The sequence below is a fragment of the Capra hircus genome, chromosome 20 (genome assembly GCF_001704415.2).
Source record: "Capra hircus breed San Clemente chromosome 20, ASM170441v1, whole genome shotgun sequence".
Taxonomy (NCBI): domain Eukaryota; kingdom Metazoa; phylum Chordata; class Mammalia; order Artiodactyla; family Bovidae; genus Capra; species Capra hircus.
In genome coordinates, this window is record NC_030827.1 from 4,854,692 (window position 1) to 4,873,096 (window position 18,405).

General features: G+C 40.2%; 1 protein-coding gene across 2 annotated transcripts in view; it reads left to right on the plus strand.

Moving 5' to 3' along the window:
• CREBRF (CREB3 regulatory factor) overlaps nt 1–18,405 on the plus strand; it is a 58,451-nt gene that overhangs the window by 18,799 nt on the left and 21,247 nt on the right. For both annotated transcript variants that reach the window (XM_005694535.3, XM_018065597.1), the window contains exons 2-6: nt 4,705–4,900; nt 7,180–7,305; nt 8,742–9,828; nt 16,019–16,213; nt 18,080–18,269. In XM_005694535.3, the coding sequence (XP_005694592.1) occupies nt 4,892–4,900; nt 7,180–7,305; nt 8,742–9,828; nt 16,019–16,213; nt 18,080–18,269 (1,607 nt within the window). In that variant the 5' untranslated portion in view covers nt 4,705–4,891. The remainder of the gene's footprint in view (nt 1–4,704; nt 4,901–7,179; nt 7,306–8,741; nt 9,829–16,018; nt 16,214–18,079; nt 18,270–18,405) is intronic.

Below are 18,405 nucleotides of genomic sequence, written 5' to 3' on the forward strand. Positions count from 1 at the left end.
TCTTTTGTCATAGACCGTAAGTGTGGGGGTTTATTTCTGGGCCTTCTGTCCTGTTCCATTGATCTGTGTGTCTTGTTTTTATGTCAGTGCCATCCTGTTCTGATTACTGTGACTTTAAAGTAGTCTGAAGAGTATGATTCCTCAAGCTCCATTCTTCTTTCTCAAGATTATTTTGGCTACCCAGGGTCTTTTGTGTTTCCATACAGATTTAAAAAAAATTTTTTGTTCCAGTTCTGTGAATTTGATAGGGATTTCTTTGAAATCTGTAGATTGCCTTTGGTAGTATGGTCATTTAAATAATATTGATTTTTCTAGTTCAAGAACATGGTATATCTTTTTCATCTGTGTCATCTTCAGTTTCTTTCATTAACATTTTATAGTTTTTGGAGTCCCGGTGTTTTGTCTCCTGAGGTAGGCTTATTCCTAGGTATTTAATTCTTTTTGACATGATTGTAAATGGGATTGTTTCCTTAATTTCTCTTTCTGATATTTCTTTGTTAGTATTCAGAAATGGAACAGATTTCTGTATATTAATTTTGTATTCAGCAACTTTACCAAGTTCACGGGTGAGCTTTAGTAGTTTTCTACTACTAGATTGCCAGGAGAAATATCAACCACCTCAGATATGCAGATGATAACACCCTTATGGCAGAAAGTGAAGAGGAACTAAAGAGCCTCTTGATGAAGGTGAAAGAGGAGAGTGAAAAAGCTGGTTTAAAAGTCAACATTACAAAAACTAGGATCATGGTATCTGGTCCCATCACTTCATGGCAAATAGTAGATGGCGGAACAATGGACAGATTTTATTTTCTTGGGTTCTAAAATCACTGCAGATGGTGACTGCAGCCATGAAATTAAAAGAAACTTGCTCTTTGGAAGAAAAGCTATTACAAACCTATACAGCATATTAAAAGCAGAGACATTACTTTGCCGACTAAGGTCCATCTAGTCAAAGCTATGGTTTTTCCAGTAGTCATATATGGATGTGAGAGTTGGACCAAAAAGAAAGCTGAGCACTAAAGAATTTATGGTTTTGAACTGTGGTGTTGGAGTAGACTCTTGAGAAGTCCCTTGGACTGCAAGGAGATCAAACCAGTCAATCCTAAATTAAGTCAATCCTAAATACTCATTGGAAGGACTGATGCTGAAGCGCCAATATTTTGGCCACCTGATGAGAAGAACTGACTCATTGGGAAGGACCGTGATGCTGGGGAAGATGGAAGGCAGGAGGAGACGGGGACGACAGAGGATGAGATGGTTGGATGGCATCACCGACTCAATGGAGATGAGTTTGAGCAAGCTCTGTGAGTTGGTGATGGACAGGGAAGCATGGCGTGCTGCAGTCCATGGGGTGGCAAAGAGTTGGATACGGCTGAGCAACTGAACAACAATAACAGCAATACATCCTTTAAGAGTGAAATCTCTATTTCCCTGGGAAGCTTCTACAATTAAGCTCTGCTGGCCTTCAAAGCTAAATGCTCTAGACACTCCTCTACCTGGTGCCAGATCCCAAGGCTGGGGTCCCTGATGCGGGGCTTAGAACTCTGGCTCCTGTGGGGGAGTCTCTGTAATGTAATCATTCTCCAGTTTGCGGTTGGCCAATCTCAGGGATATGGAATTTGATTATACTGCAAGTCTGCTCCTTGTACTGATCTCATTGTGGTTTTCTGTCTTTATGTCTGTAGCTGTTGAGGATCTTTTCTGGTGGGTTTCAGTCTTTTTCAGCAGTGTTTTTTCTGCAGATTGTTGTGATTTGGGTGTGCTCATGAGAGATGGTGCATTTAGGTTCCTTCTACTCTGACACCTTGGTCACTCTCCTATTTAATTATGGAAGCAAAACTGGAATCCAAGCCTCTTGTCTCCCAAACAAGTGCTCTTTTTGCTAATGCATTGACAAGTTTCTTCTGCTGCCATGTGTTTAAAACAACATTTTAAATGAATATTTGTATTCATATGGAAGTTTTATAGCTTCCCTGGTGGCTCAGATGGTAAAAGAGCCCAACAAATGGTGGCTCAGATGGTTGAAAAAAAAAAGGAATTTTTATGGCTTAGAAAATATGGTAGCCAGGAATAATATTACTTACTTTCTAGAGATGAAGAAAATGAAGTTTAGAAAGATTGACCTACCCAATGTTGTAGAGTTTTCAAGTGAGAGCTGTGACTGGAACTTAGCCTTTTTTGTCCAATGTTTCCCTGATAAATCACACTCTTGGTACATGGTGTCTGTAGCAAATGCCAAACCACACTGTTGGTACATAGTGTTTATAGTAGATGCCAGTAAATATATCTTGATGAGAACTGAACATCTTCTTGCGCCTTTAACCCTGTTGCTAGAAATGGTAACTTTCAGGTTTTAAAAGAGTATCAAACTTTTCTCCCAGATCCAGCTTATAGACCAGGATTAGATGGTAAAGAATTTGCCTACAATGCAGGAGACCTAGGTTTGATCCCTGGATCAGGAAGATTCCCCGGAGAAGGGGATGGCAACCCACTCTGGTATTCTTGCCTGGGGAATTCCATGGACAGAGGAGACTGGTGGACTACAGTTCATGGGGTCACAAAAGAGTTGGACACGACTGAGCAGCTAACACACACACACGCTAATTAGTACACTTTGTTGAATGCATCACTTGAATGCTTTGTGTTTTTTGGGGAGGGGGATCTAAGTAATAGATCTGGAAAAGACAGCTGACCTTGTTTCACACAGGAGTCAGGGGAGGAGTTAGGACTGAGACTGCATATCAGCAGTAGGTTCAAGGCATGAAGCCACATAAAGGGCATTCGGGCCAGAACTAGCCTTTGGCACGAGCAGGCATCGGTCCATTTAAACTGTAGCACTGGATTGAGATGCATAGTTCATGCTGTTTCTAGGCCCAGGTTGAGCACTTGAAGGTATTTCCTAGGCTAGAACAGTGCCCTGGGAATGACAGCCAGCAAGAGAGAAGAGCCCAACAAAGATCTCGGCAATGCAGATGATATTCAATTTAAGTACTAATCTAACTGACTAGAACAGTTACTGAGTCCTTGTTGACTCTCACTTATTTGTTCAGCAAGAGGTCTCTGCAGTTGATATTTACCACTGTAAAGCTCTAGGCCAGAGAATGTATTAACTACAGAGGGCAGCATAGCTTAAATTGGCACTCTGCATCAATCTAAGAAATAATACTGCGTCTAGACTGAATGAGAGTAAGGAATTTAGTGTAAAACAGAGGTTCTCACATTTTAGGGAGGAGCAGAATCATCCTGAAGGCTTGTTAAAACACTTTCCTGGGCTCTATTTTCACAGTTTCTGCCTTAGTGGATCTGGGCTAGAGCCCAAGAATTGCACTTCCAACAAATTTTCAGGTTGATACTGATGCTACTGGTTCTGGGATCACACTTTGAGGACCACTTATCCAGAAAGAGATGATGAAGTAGGTATAGCTGTTTAGTTCTTGATTAATGCCTTCACAGAGGAGGGAAGAGGGAACTAACCTGTCAGGTTCTACCACATTCAAGACCCTTTGCCAGGTGATTTGAAGTCATTTAGTTTAACCCTTGAAAGCACTCTGGAAAGTAGTACTTACTCCTGTTTCCCCTGTCAACATACGCATATTCAAAACTTGAATAATTCTTACTTCAAGGACAGCTTTCACTTATAACTCAAAGAATAATGTGCATATGCCTTTATGAATGTGATCTTATTGAATGTAATGTGTGTGCATGCGTGCTCTGCTGTGTCCAGCTCTGCGACCCCATGGACTATAGCCCTCCAGGCTCCCCCATCCATGGGATTTTCCAGACAAGACTGCTGGAGTGGTTGCAATTTCCTACTCCAGGGGATCTTCCCCACCCAGGGATTGAACCTGTCTCTCCTGTGGCAGGTGGATTCTTTACCACTGAGCCACATGGGAAACCCCTATTTAATGTGGAAGTGAAGTGAAGTCGCTCAGTCGTGTCTGACTCTTAGTGACTCCATGGACTGTAGCCCACCAGGCTCTTTGGTCCATGGGATTTTCCAGGCATGAATACTAGAGTGGGTTGCCATTTCCTTCTCCAGGGGATCTTCCCGACCCAGGGATCGGACCCAGGTCTCCCACATTGTAGGCAGACGCTTTACCATCTGAACTACCAGGGAAGCCCATTTAATGTAAAGGATATGTTAAATTCTAGATTATGTATTTATTGTTCTTCTAGTAGATTTATGAGGGATATAAAATGTAGATTCACTTCAGTTCAGTTCAGTTCAGTCGCTCAGTCGTGTCCGACTCTGCGACCCCATAAATCGCAGCACGCCAGGCCTCCCTGTCCATCACCATCTCCCGGAGTTCACTCAGACTCACGTCCATCGAGTCCATGATGCCATCCAGCCAATAGATGGGATTGTTGATATATTATGTTTCCTCATATAAAGCATTAAGTGAATGGGAGCTTTATTTTAACATGAAGTAAAATACATTTTTAGATCACAGGAAAAATGGGCCTATGTTAATTTCGTTAATGTTTGTTTTTTTCTTTTTTAACTGTGCCAATTGGTTATTGACCAGTCCTATTATAGAAACAAAGGGACGGATGTTGAATTTCAGTATAGTTGGTACTAAAAACAGCCACATTCTTAATATTAAAATCACAGTGCTGGTAAGTGTTCCTTGTTAATGTCTTTTTTGAAAGGTCAACTTGTTTTTAGTGGCGTTTTCAGTGAAGTTACTTTGTGTTGTTTGACAGATTCGCACAGAATTATTAAGAGAAAAAAACAAGTGATCCAAGCAGTTGATTTGAAGGCATCCTGGGAAACCTGCTGTTTGTTGTGAAAATCATCTTTGGTCTTGAAATAAAAGTAAAGCTGGAAAGGAATCTACAAACAAGAACAAAGAGAAGTTTGGGCTCAGACTCTCAGGATCCGGGCTTGGAAATGCCTCAGGTAAATCACACAGGGCAGGGGCAGGGTTTTCTAGTTCCTGCTGCGGCCAGGTCGGTAAGTTCTCCGGGTCTTAGTGCGACTCTGTGCTGTTTGTAAAGACGTTCTGCTGCTGCTGTCAGCTGGCTTTGAATAGATATCCTGCCTTTGCCACAGCTTTGAAATTTAGTGAGCTTGACACATGGAGCAATGTGAACGAAAAACTGGTTAAAAGGTGACAGAAGTGCTGACTCTTAAGGGGGCTAAACCAACTCCCTGGAACATTAATCTGCCACAGAAAGCCCATTTCATTCCCCTGTATCTTCTTGTTTCCCATTGTTCCTCTCCCTTCATGCCCATCGGATTCAATTAGGAGGAAATGGTGAGGGACTGCAGTGTCTCTTTCACACACACACACACACACACACACACCCCTATATTATATATATATATATATCCCAGATACACACACACACACACACACACACACACCCCTACCCCTATATAATATATATATGTATATATATATATATCTCCCAGATACACACACACACACACCCCTACCCCTATATAATATATATATATGTATATATATATCTCCCAGATACACACACACACACACACACACCCACAAAACATGTCTAAGAATGACTATTTATTTATGTTATGGTAATTACTGGTTTGAGGCAATCATTGAAAGAATAAATGAAGTCCTCCTATTCCCCCGCTCTGCATGTCCAAACGTCCTCCCTTCTCCCTCCAATGGTTAGCTCTTATCCTTTCCCTTTTTGTGCTGGTGAAAAACCTAGAAATAATGAGAGGACAGGGACTGTAAGGTGGTTTTATGTGGGGCCAGCCAGAACTATGCCTTGAGCACAGGAAATCAACAACTTGCTGAGATGGTCTAGTAGGCAGTGAAAGAAGAAAGGGGTTTGTGGACCAGTGGCCTATCTCCACCCCAACCACTAGACCAGGTGGACTACACATACCTGTTTCAAGTTTTTTCCCATTCACAGTTTCATTTGCTGTTATTGAATACTTGAAGTTATGTCCATAAAACATTTACTTTGAGCTTGCAGCCCAACAGGTTGCAGAAGATTAAAAACAAAAGAATAGGATGGGAAGTTGTTTAGTCGCTAAGTTGTGTCTGACTGTTTGCGACACCGTAGATGGTAGCCTTCCAGGCTCCTCCATCCATGGGATTTCGCAGGCAAGGATACTGGAGTGGGTTGCCATTTCCTTCTCCAGGGGATCTTCCTGACCCGGGGATTGAATCCACAGCTCCTGCATTGGTAGGTGGATTCTTTACAACCGAGCCACCCATCCCTGGGGTGGGACATAACCATAAAGGAAACCATGATGAAAGAGTGTGTAAAAATGGGTCAGTCAGTCTTAGGTAGAAAGTCTATGTATATGAATAGAGAAATATAAACAAGTAGACTATAATATAAATTTTTAAGTTTTGACAGTAACTTGGAAAATAACAAAAAGGTAAAGAGGGAATTTTTATTCTTTCCCATCTTCCTTCTTTATCCAAGTTAGATTTCAAAGTGAGGACTTTGACTTGTTTGGGCCACTTTTTAGGAGTGTTAGCCTGAACCTCACGCTGGAGTGATTTGTATAGATACTGAAATGGGAAAGGGAGGATGAAGAGAAAAGAAGGAGCGTTAACTCTGGATGCCGAGTCTTTTTATTTTCTCCCTTTCTTATTTGTCATAGAAATTGTACCCTTCTTAGGGATCAAGATTAAGGCTACTGAGTTCATGTCCCAGTTACTGGCCTCACTCAGCAGATTTTTTGATATTTGGCTCATCCTATCTCTATCACATTCCTGGAGGCATTTTTGGACTAGAGATCCCCAAATGGTCTTTCACTTGTTGTGGGGAAATAAGATATTGAGTTCATTGAGGAGTATAGAGTGAGACTGTCTTGCTACCTCTGCTGACTCCAGGAAATGACAGGGGATCCTCTACTTTGTGGAGTTAGAACAGCTAGTGTTGTTAGAGATGGATTTGAAGACATGTTATATAACTAATAAATAAAAGTACTCATTAGGGTACTATGTGCTGACTCTGGGGCCTAAATAAGCTTTAGTTTTTAGAAATTAGGTACTAGTAACCATTGCCATTCTGTTCCTTTTCCTATGTTTAATGCATCTTAGAGTTATCTTAATGTTAAGCAGAAAAAAAATACAAAATTGTTCTGAAAATAATTACTTAGTAGATATGGTGGTGGGTCTTGTATGTAATAAATTGGCCTTGAAGCAGTCTTTAACTTAGCAAATTAAAATCACTCTGTTGTAGCCTAGTGTAAGCGGAATGGATCCGCCTTTTGGGGATGCCTTTCGAAGCCACACCTTTTCAGAACAGACTTTGATGAGCACAGATCTCTTAGCAAACAGTTCAGATCCAGATTTCATGTATGAACTGGTAAGTAACATTTTCTTGGATTCTGCTTTAATCAATTTGGGGTAAAGGTATTGTATAGTTTTTTTTTATTTATAAAGGCCTAAAAAGAAAAGAATGTGATTAGGCCAAACTTAATGCATATTAGTCTCAGTCATAGTATTTTGGCAGGATGTATGAAGCCACTGAAAATAGTAGGAGGAAGGATTATCTAAACATCCTTAGATCTAGTTTTTGACAGGATGAGAAGCCATCTTTTAGCTTAACAGTTAAAAGACTTTCCAGCTAGGATATTTAGGAATGATAACATTGAGCAAGGCATGTACTACAGAGAATGTGAGGCAAAAATAGCAATTCCAAGCAATATGTGAATATACTTATCATTTATTCTTGAGGTAAATAGACATTTAAGAATAATTTAAATTACATGCAACTTAAGCAGCATAGGTATATGAAAACTGGAAAGCTGACACAAATTTGTTAATTTACTAAAAAAACTATTGAGATGTACACTTTGTAGAGGTGAATTTCGTTGTATGTAAACTCTACTTCAGTAAAACTGGTAAAACACACAGAGACATATGCAAGCAAAAGGAAAAACAAAACAAAGCAAACAAACAAATGGAAAAATTGATACAGAACAAAAACAGACTGGAAAACTGAAAATTTCCTCATTTTCTTACTGAGCCTCCACCTACCAAACCTTCTCCCTAAAGGTAATTAAGACCAACAGAGCTTTTCTATGCATGTATAATTAATAATAAATTAATATATGAATATTTTAAATTGTATGATATGTCATTAATACAGTATTGTGTAACTTAACTCTTTCTAACATAACGTGGTAAGTGGCCTTTCATCTTAATACATTAGAGCTTACGTGCATTCTTGTTAATGGCTGCATAGTCATACTGACATTTTAAAAATTATATCTCTACTCATGAGAAGTACAGTACTAATGAGAAAAGTATTTTATTCCCCAAGCCCAAGAGTTGGTACAGGTTCTTTCCAAAGATTTCATCTTTCTGTGGCTGAGTTTCAGATCTCTGTGGATTGCTCTTCACTCTGTGTATAAGTTCTGACTTAGGAGGACAGATTCTTCTATGATGAGGGAAAGGCCTTTATTATTTGCTTTATAAATGAAACTTGTTTCTAAGAAGATCCCCAAATCCTTTCTGAGTTAAAGATCAGGAAATGTAAACTTTTTCAGGAAGAGTGTTTGTAGTGAAGTTCAAGAGCCCTTGACCATACCTAAGTTCCTCAGGGGACATAGTTTCCCTCTTTTTTTTCCTTGCCCAAGGAAATGATACTAAATGGAATGGTAGAGTGACATGTAAGTAGTCTTTATCTTAAATCAGACCAAAGGTTGAGTACTGTTTACCTGATATATGAAAGTGAGGATATGGTTATTAATGTTTTCCTTAAATATGGTATGTGATTTTTTTTTTAACCTTTCTCAGGATAGAGAGATGAACTACCAACAGAATCCTAGAGACAACTTCCTTTCTTTGGAGGACTGCAAAGACATTGAAAATCTGGAGTCTTTCACAGATGTCCTAGATAATGAGGGTACTTTAACCTCAAACTGGGAACAGTGGGATACGTACTGTGAAGACTTAACGAAGTACACCAAACTAACCAGCTGTGACATCTGGGGAACAAAAGAAGTGGATTATTTGGGTCTTGATGACTTTTCTAGCCCTTACCAAGATGAAGAGGTCATAAGCAAAACTCCAACTCTGGCCCAGCTCAATAGCGAGGACTCGCAGTCTGTTTCTGATTCCCTTTATTACCCTGATTCACTTTTCAGTGTCAAACAAAACCCCTTGGCCTCTTCATTCCCTGGTAAAAAGATCACAAGCAGAGCAGCTGCCCCTGTGTGTTCTTCTAAGGCTCTTCAAGCTGAGGTCCCTTTGTCAGACTGTGTCCAAAAGGCAAGTAAACCCACTTCAAGCACACAAATCATGGTGAAGACCAACATGTATCATAATGAAAAAGTGAACTTTCATGTTGAATGTAAAGACTATGTGAAAAAGGCAAAGGTAAAGATCAACCCAGTGCAGCAGAGCCGGCCTCTCTTGAGCCAGGTTCATGCAGATGCAGCAAAGGAAAACACCTGCTACTGTGGAGCAGTAGCCAAGAGACCAGAGAAGAGAGGGACGGAGCCTCTGCAGGGTCATGCCACTCCAGCCTTGCCTTTTAAAGAAGCCCAGGAACTGTTACTCAGTCCCCTGCCTCAGGAGGGGCCTGGGTCAGTTGCAGCAGGAGAGAGTAGCAGCCTTTCTGCCAGCACATCGGTCTCAGATTCATCCCAGAAAAAAGAAGAGCACAATTATTCCCTTTTTGTCTCTGACAACTTGGGTGAGCAGCCAACCAAATGCAGTCCTGAAGAAGATGAGGAGGATGAGGAGGATGTTGATGATGAGGACCATGATGAAGGATTTGGCAGCGAGCATGAACTTTCTGAAAATGAGGAAGAGGAAGAAGAGGAAGAGGATTATGAAGATGACAAGGACGATGACATTAGTGACACTTTCTCTGAACCAGGTATTGCATTGTTTGGGGGCTTACCAAACTGTGTCCTGCTCTCCTGAAATAGAAAGTTCTGCTGTAGGCTTTCTTTGTCTGAGTTTGGAGATTAAATGACTTAGTATCTTGGCTTGGATATGTAATTGTTTTTTATCTATTTAAACAGTTTTAAAATTATCATTCTTGCTCATGTGTGGCTCATATGCTGGTTCCTTGAGGGCTGCTTCTTAATTTATCTTATGTTAAGTGACCTGATTTGTCACTCTTTTAGCAGCTGTGTAAAGATGCCAAACTTGATTGGGTTTAAAAATGTTCCTATTTCTGCCTTTGTCCCTCTGTTAGACTTAAGGTAAGTTTGGAATCCCAAGAATAGTGAATCAAGTGATGATGGTTTGCATTACTCATGCCTAATCACCAACAAAGCCTGTTGGATGAATAATGTAAAAGACGGCTTTTTCTCTGTGTCTGCTGCATCTTTCATTTGCACAGTATTTTTCCACTGAAGAAAAATACATGCTTTAATTTAATGAGCATGAGGGCGTCTCTGCTCTGTTTATGTACAGCACGTTATACATAAAAGGGAAAAAGAAAATGAAACGTCTGGGGCACTGGTTCACTTTAGCATGTACATGGTTGGGCTCTTGTCACTGTTGGACCATGCAGTTTTTATTTATGAAAATGGTATTGCCAAGTGGCACAGAGTTAAAAATTCACAAAGAGGTGAAGATCTTCACATTTAAATGAAAGTTATTCTTCAAAACTAATGTTGATACTATAACTTCTACATAAAAGACCAAGTTGTTAAAAACTTTATGAATTGTCGAAGAGAGCCCTTTTGTTGTTGGAATTTGGGGCAATATAAACATTGATACTTAATCTTTAGAAAGGTTTTTTTAGCCATAGAAGGTGCAGCAGTAGCTGTATTGTGGCCAGTGAAGCATATTATTGCTGAGAGACTTTCCTCTTAGTGAAATTTTTCTGTTGCATAAATGCTTAGATTTATGCATTTGATACAACTAAATTGTTTGACTTGGGTGGAGTTTCAACTAAGGAAAAGGTATTTTGCTGTGGAAGAACAGGGTTTATGCATTTTCTTTGGTTTACTTCAGTACTCAGTACAGAGAAGGCAATGGCACCCCGCTCCAGTACTCTTGCCTGGAGAATCCCATGGACGGGGGAGCCTAGTAGGCTGCAGTCCATAGGGTTGCGAACAGTCGGTCACTTTCGTTTTTCACTTTCATGCATTGGACAAGGAAATGGCAACCCACTTCAGTGTTCTTGCCTGGAGAATCCCAGGGACGGGGGAGCCTGGTGGGCTGCCGTCTTTGGGGTCACACAGAGTTGGACACGACTGAAGTGACTTAGCAGCAGCAGCAGCAGTACTCAGTATAGTCGTGATAGAACCAGTTGTCTTTTCTGCTTACCAAGAAAACTTTTCTCTCAGCCAGTTAATGAATCTGCTTTGAGGTGTTTGAAGGAGAGTTGTCTTTGCAGTTAGTGGTAAGTTATGTAGCTCCCTCCCATGGGGAGACCAGAGTGCTGTTAGTCGTCCTTAAAGCCTGACAGGTCAGCCCTCTTGTTCTGAATCCCATATTTAGAATTAGGGTAGGAGGGAGGGGAAGGATTGAGACAAGGAGTAATAACTAGGAAATGGAAAGTGTAGAGAAGAAAAATTTCTTTACCAGTTGACACTAAAAGGAATATATAAATATTCCTTTTAAATAGTCAAATATTTCTGAGGGAGTAAACTCTGCCATCACCAGTCAAGGCGGGCAAGGGCTATTATTGTTTATTCCGCTTCTGGGTTTAGGTTTGCTTTTCTTTGACTTTTAAAAATTTTTTTGGACAGGATCTTAGTTCCCTGACCAGGGATGGAACCTGGGTCCTTGACAGTGAGAGCATGGAATCCTAACCACTGGACCACTAGGGAATTCCCACTTCTCACTTTTCTTTGACTTTTAACTCCAGTTTAAGTTCATCCTTGATCTTTTGATTTGGTTTCACCTGGATAAATGTGTTGAGAGATGAGTAGGTCCATGAAGAGAAACCACTTCATAACTTGACCTGCATTTCCATTTTCTGTCTTTTGACTCTCTTAGGGAGGGGTAAACCTTGTTACGGTTGGTGCTTTTCTGTCCTGCCACATTCTCTTGCCCTCTCCTGGTAGGAGAACCCTGATTTGCGAGTTTGTTGGTGTTAAGCAGCCAACACCACTTTAAAACAGAGATGCATTAGCTAGCCCTTGGCAAGGTGACGCCTTCCTCTTGGTGCAATTTAACAATGCTAAATGTTTGGATGGCAGTTAATGCACTCGCTTCCAGTTGACTTGAAGTAAAACCTCTTTGGTTAGGATTACTTGGATGCTTCTTGCAAATGTCAACAAATGAAATGCTTTAACCTCAAATCAATGATATTTTGTGGTATTTTGGGGATTTATTCACGTTTGCTGATGAAAATTTCCCTTCTTGGAAAAAAGAGCTAAACAGGCTACTTTAAGAATACAAATGTGAATTGGTGAGAGGCAAGAAGAAATTCTTTGAAGCAGAAAAGTGGGATGGTGATAGTTTCTTCAGAGTGCTAGTTTTAGAGAGGGTTGATTGGTTTAATTTACAGCAGACAGTGTACAAAGGCCCTTTTGTGATGACTAGCTCCCTTGATGCTGTTTCTTGGCAGTTGGCTACAACAGTGCCTGAGTCTACAAAGCTCCAGGAAAGGTGTAAAATGGAGTTTCAGTCTCTGCTCTGGACTTGCTCCCAAGTTTTAATAGAGCCTTTTCTGAGGACAGGCAACAACTGTTTGGGGTCATGGGATTACGTGGTTGTAAGGCTAAGATTTAGGTCCCCAGAATGCGAGTTTAGTTTGTAATTCCTACTAAACCTTTTCATGGTTGGCTTTACCAGCTTAATGGCAGTAACCTGCACTAATCAAAGGTGTGTGATCAGAAGTTTAGGTGTCACCTTTTTGACTACCTTTTGGTAATTGTGTCAGGAAGGAATGAATTAGATCAATATGGTGATCCATCAAATGAAAAGAAAATAGAAAAGTCTCCATGGGAAATGTACATTTGTACATTAAACAGATCACTGATTTGTTCTTTAAAGGGGGGGGTATATCTGTCTTGTGCTGGACGCTGTGTGTACTGGATTCTGGCTGTGCAGAGGCCAGCAGAGTCGGCGTGGCTCTTGTCTCCGGGCAGCTCGCAGCTTCGTGGGCTTGTGTGCTGCTGTGCTGTCGTGGTCTGCTGGTCTTCTGGGCACTGTGACTTGTGAGAGAGGCGAGAGGAGTGTCTCTGAAACTTATCTGACCACAGAGCTCACTTGGGATTGAGGGCATAGTTCACAGTAATAGTGTTCCTAAGAACACACTTTAAGAAATATTTAATCATCTTAAATGCAAGACCAGTGATCTGGGAATATATTGAATAATTTTTCTGCATGCTACTTGATCACAGTAGTCTTTTAATTGAAAGACTTTAACAAATCCTTTGTGTGTATGTATGTGTGTGTACACACACGTTATTGTGAATTGATGGTATATACTTTAGAAAGTTTTAGGTTAAAGAAAACAGATACCCTTAAACACTTTTTTGGAAAAAGGCTGGACATATGAATTAAGCAGAACTGATAACTAATTTGGATAGGAGAGGGGAAGTTCAAACCCTTATGACTGTTTGGATTTAACATGGAACATATATGGGAAAAAATTCTGTTCAGACCATTCAACTGGATAGATACAGGAAAGTAGGAAGCCAAATTGGAGCTGGAGTCATGGGGCCTGAGCCAGTCCCAGCTTTGCCAAATCACTTAAACCTCCATGAGCATGTTTATGTAAATAGGGTTAATAACCTCTTCCTACCAGGTTCTTAAAAGCCTCAGATGAATATCTGTGAGTACTCACAAAATGTGTGAGTACATTCATTAAATGAGAGAGACAGTGTTTTGCCAGAAATCTAGGCCACCTGAGGAGCGTATCAAATAAAGTGTCAGGGGGATGGGTTGCCTGAGAAAGTTACATGTGAAATGTTTCCTTTATACTTTGGGCTAGGGTGGACTTAAATGTGGGACGCCAGTTCTTAACACTGATGGGAGTGTTTCAGTTGGAGCATCTGCCTGCGTTGAGGTATAGTCAAAGCTATGATTTTTCCAGTAGTCATGTATGGATGTGAGAGCTGTACCAAAAAGAAGGCTGAGTGCCATAGAATTGATGTTTTCAAATTGTGGTGCTAGAGAAGCCTTGAGAGTCCCTTGAACTGCAGGGAGGTCAAACCAGTCAATCCTAGAGGAAACTAACCCTGAATATTCATTGGAAGGACTGTTGCTGCAGCTCTAATACTTTGGCCACCTGATGGTGAAGAGTCGACTTGTTGAAAAAGACCCTGATGCTGAGAAAGATTGAAAACAAAAGGAGAAGAGGGTAGCAGAGGATGAGATGGTTAGATAGCATCACCAACTCAGTGGACATGAATTTGAACTAACTCTGGGAGATAGTGGAGGACAGAGGAGCATGGTGTGCTACACACAGTCCATGAGGTCACAGAGTCGGATGTGACTTAGCAAACAACAACATATTCTGTGCACAGCCCATTTGTACTTTTAAGATGGATGTGCTCTGAGGATATTTTAGTTTTACAGATCATCCTGTATTGGGTCAAACCAGGAGTTCCAGTGGCCCAGAATTATTTTTTGAAATTAGTAGGGAAAGTAGCTTCTTAAAAAGTGAAGTAAATTCAGATTGCTTCTGATAAAATATTAGTTAGAATAGGCATATGTTTTTATTTGAATAGCCTGCGTGAGAACTGTCATTCTTGTACTTTTACGAAAAGGATAGGGTGGGAAGTAGGAAGAAAACCACTACCGCCTTAAAGAATTCTGCCTGGTAGGTTACCATCTGAGAAATGCAACAGCTTTCTGTCTGGAAATGTTTCAAAGACATAAATATTAGACAGAAGAAATAAAAAAAATTGTATAGTCTCTAAGTACCATCATCACTCCTGAGACTATTCCTTTTCTAAAAGTTGAAGCATAGTTGATTCATGCAGTGTTGCGTTAGTCTCTGGTGTGCAGCTGAGTGACTGAATTATGTACACATAAAATCTTTTTCATGTTCTTTTCACTATAGGATGTTGTATATAGTCCCCTACTGTGCAGTAGTATCTTGTTGTTTATATATATAGTAGTTTCTGTCCACAGATCCCAAACTCTTAATTTATTCCTCCCCACTTTCCTGTTTGGTAATCAGGTTTATTTTCTGTGTCCGTGAGTCTGTTTTGTAAAATAAGTTCATTTGTATCATATTTTAGATTCCACATATAAGTGATATCATTTATTTATGATATTTATTTTTCTTTGTATGATTTCACTTAATATGATAATCTCTACTTCTGTCCATGTTGTTGCAAATGGCATGGTTTCATTCTTTTTCATGGCTGAGTAGTATTCTATCTTCTTTACCCATTCAACTGTCGATGGACATTTAGGTTGCTTCCAAGTCTTGGCTATTATAATTAGTGCTGCTGTGAACATTGTGATGCATGTATCTTTTTGAACTAGAGTTTTCTTTGGATATATGCCCAGGAGTGGAATTGCTGAATCCTGTGGCAACTCTCTTTTTAGTTTTTGAAGGATCCTTCATACTATTTTCCATAGTGACTCTACCAACTTACATTCCTGTCAACATGCACATCCTCTCCAGCATTTATTGCTTGTGGATTTTTTAATGATGGACATTCTGACTGGTGAGAGCTGTTACCCATTGTGATTTTGATTTGTGTTTCTTTGACAATTAGCAATATTGAGCATCTTTTTCATGTGCCTGTTGGCCATCTGTATGTCTTCTTTGGGGAAATGTCTATTTAGGTCTCTGCCCATTTTTAGATTGGGTTGTCTTCCTGTGGCTGGATTTCATTATTCTCTCAATCTTAGGTGAGGATACAAAAAAAGTGTCGTATACTAACCAAAGAGAAACCTAAGGAAGATATACAGTGTAGTTATTTCTGTTTATTAATCTCTGAATATTTTATGTTAGAAATATCTATATTAAATGTTATTTTTACAGATTTTATTTATTATCTCTGACATGCTGATGATGTTTTCAGGTAAAATGTGTCAAGTAGTAAATGGAAGGAATCTTTTTGTTTTTCTTGATTAGTTTATTAAAATTTGTGAAACTTAAGAAATATTGGGGGGGCTGGGCATTTTCTTTTTTTAAGGCTATGAAAATGATTCTGTGGAAGACTTAAAGGAGATGACTTCAATTACCTCTCGGAAGAGAGGTAAAAGAAGGTACTTCTGGGAGTACAGTGAGCAACTCACACCATCACAGCAAGAGAGGATGCTGAGGCCATCTGAATGGAACCGAGAGACCTTGCCAAGTAACATGTATCAGAAAAATGGCTTACACCATGGTAAGAGGAGATTTTGATCATACGTGTTGTGTGTGTCCCTCCCTCCCTCCCTTTCCTTCCTTTTTCTTTATTTCTTCTTCTTCTTTTTAAAATATAGTTGACGTTCAATATTACGTTACTGTAGTTTCAGGTGTATTACGTAGTGACGTTTGCATGCACCATGAACACCACAAGGGCTTCCCTTGTGTCTCAGCTGGTAGAGAATCTGCCTGCAGTGTGGACGATCTGGGTTCGATCCCTGGGTTGGGAAGATCCCCTGGAGAACGGAAAGGCTACCCACTCCAGTACTCTGGCGTGGAGAATTCCATGGACTGTTAAGTCCATGGGGTTGCAGAGTCAGACACGACTGAATCGCTTTCAGTTCATTTCATGATCACCATGATAAGGCTTAGTAACCATCTGTCCCTAATATTCTAAGTCACTTTCAGATAGAGATAGTAAATCACAATACTTAATCATTAAACATTATATATAGGTTCAACCCCGCCTAACAAATGGGAGAGTAGAACAATAGAGCTGCTGTATTTGCTATGCTTGCTCTTTGTTAGTGAATAGCTGTTTTCAGTTTTAACAGCCATCACCTAAACAAGGAGGAAAGCTTGTGTAAAAATGACTTCTAGTCACTTCTTAGTCTACCTGTCCTACCCAGGAAATGACCAGGAGCCTGCTGATTGTTGACCTGTTGCAGCTGCTGTTAGCAAGAAAGAATGATTGAGGAGGAAGAGAATGGGCTCCGGCACCTCTGTCTTTCATTCTTACCCAGTCTCCAGGCCTAAATGTAAACATGGAGATAGGAATCAAAATTGTGGTGGGAGAAGAGAGAATAGAAAGGAAAAGAAAGGAAGAATAATTGTGGAGAGAAGGAAAGGAGTAGGAAAAACTAAACAGTAGGAATCAGGAGAAGCTTATAGTCTTAGGCCAGATTTTGACTGTGAACCCAAGAGGATGTAATTGAGGAGAATTTCTTCTGCACAGATTTTATTTTTACCTTAATCCAAAATCTGTACTGAGAAGGTGGAGGGCACTAGTAGGTCTGAAGCTCAATAAACAGTTTAGTAGTTGCTCATGCTACAGACTTCAGTTGCTAAGCATTTTTGACACAGATGTTGTATCAGAAGTATATTTGTACCTCATTTTCCCTTTCCATAGCACTCAGGTCTGTATTCTACTATCTTTCAGTGAATGAAAGACCTAGTTTTTGACTTGGGATCAGTTTTCTGCAAGAAATGAAAAGACAGGTCCAATAAACAGGTCCAGGTAGCATGTAATGAGTTCTAGGAAAGTTGTTCAGGGTATTGCCATAAGAGGACAGAGCCATCCCTCTTGCCTGCAGTGGTAGGGAAGGTCTTTCTGAGTCTTCTGTACTGTTGTTTATCAAACTGGCTGAAGACAGAGTCTCTGAAAAGGCAATCCTTGTTTGCTGGACTTTTGTGTTCAACACAGGAATATGTATGTCTGACATATTTTCAGTCATAGCAGTATAAATGTCTCGGTTTGGGTAAGATTTCCAGATTTGTTCCTGACCACATGTTATATCTGAGCCCTGATTTTTGTGTGCAGATGAGCTTGCACTATAGTCCTGAGGTTTGATTATTACTTCCACGCAGATAATTAAGAGTCGCTCATGGTGGGGCTGCAAACCTTAAGACAGAGAATGGTTGGGGAAAGGATAGAGTTGTGCCATATTGCCTCCATTTCTTGCTCTCACAAGGTGGGAAGGAGAGGAGTCTAGCCCTCCTTCCGTAAGATTGTTCATATGCTGAAAAAGAAAAGGGAAGAGAGAGATGGATTTTTAAATGTCTATAGAAAATATATCACTTGTTAAATAAAATGATCTCACTTAAACTTCTTTTAAATCATTTATAGGAAAATATGCAGTCAAGAAGTCTCGGAGAACAGATGTGGAAGACCTGACTCCAAACCCTAAAAAACTGCTCCAGATAGGCAATGAACTGCGGAAGCTGAATAAAGTGATTAGTGATCTGACTCCAGTCAGTGAGCTTCCCTTAACAGCCCGGCCAAGGTCAAGGAAGGAGAAAAATAAGCTGGCTTCCAGGTAAATGCTAATCATGTTCACTCCTGTAGTTGAAGTCTGGGAGGTGAGGTTAGACTTCAGTGAGCTCTCATAGAGGAGATGGCCTTCAGCCATTTTTTCAGAAATATCCTTTTATAAATAGTACAATGAGAGTATT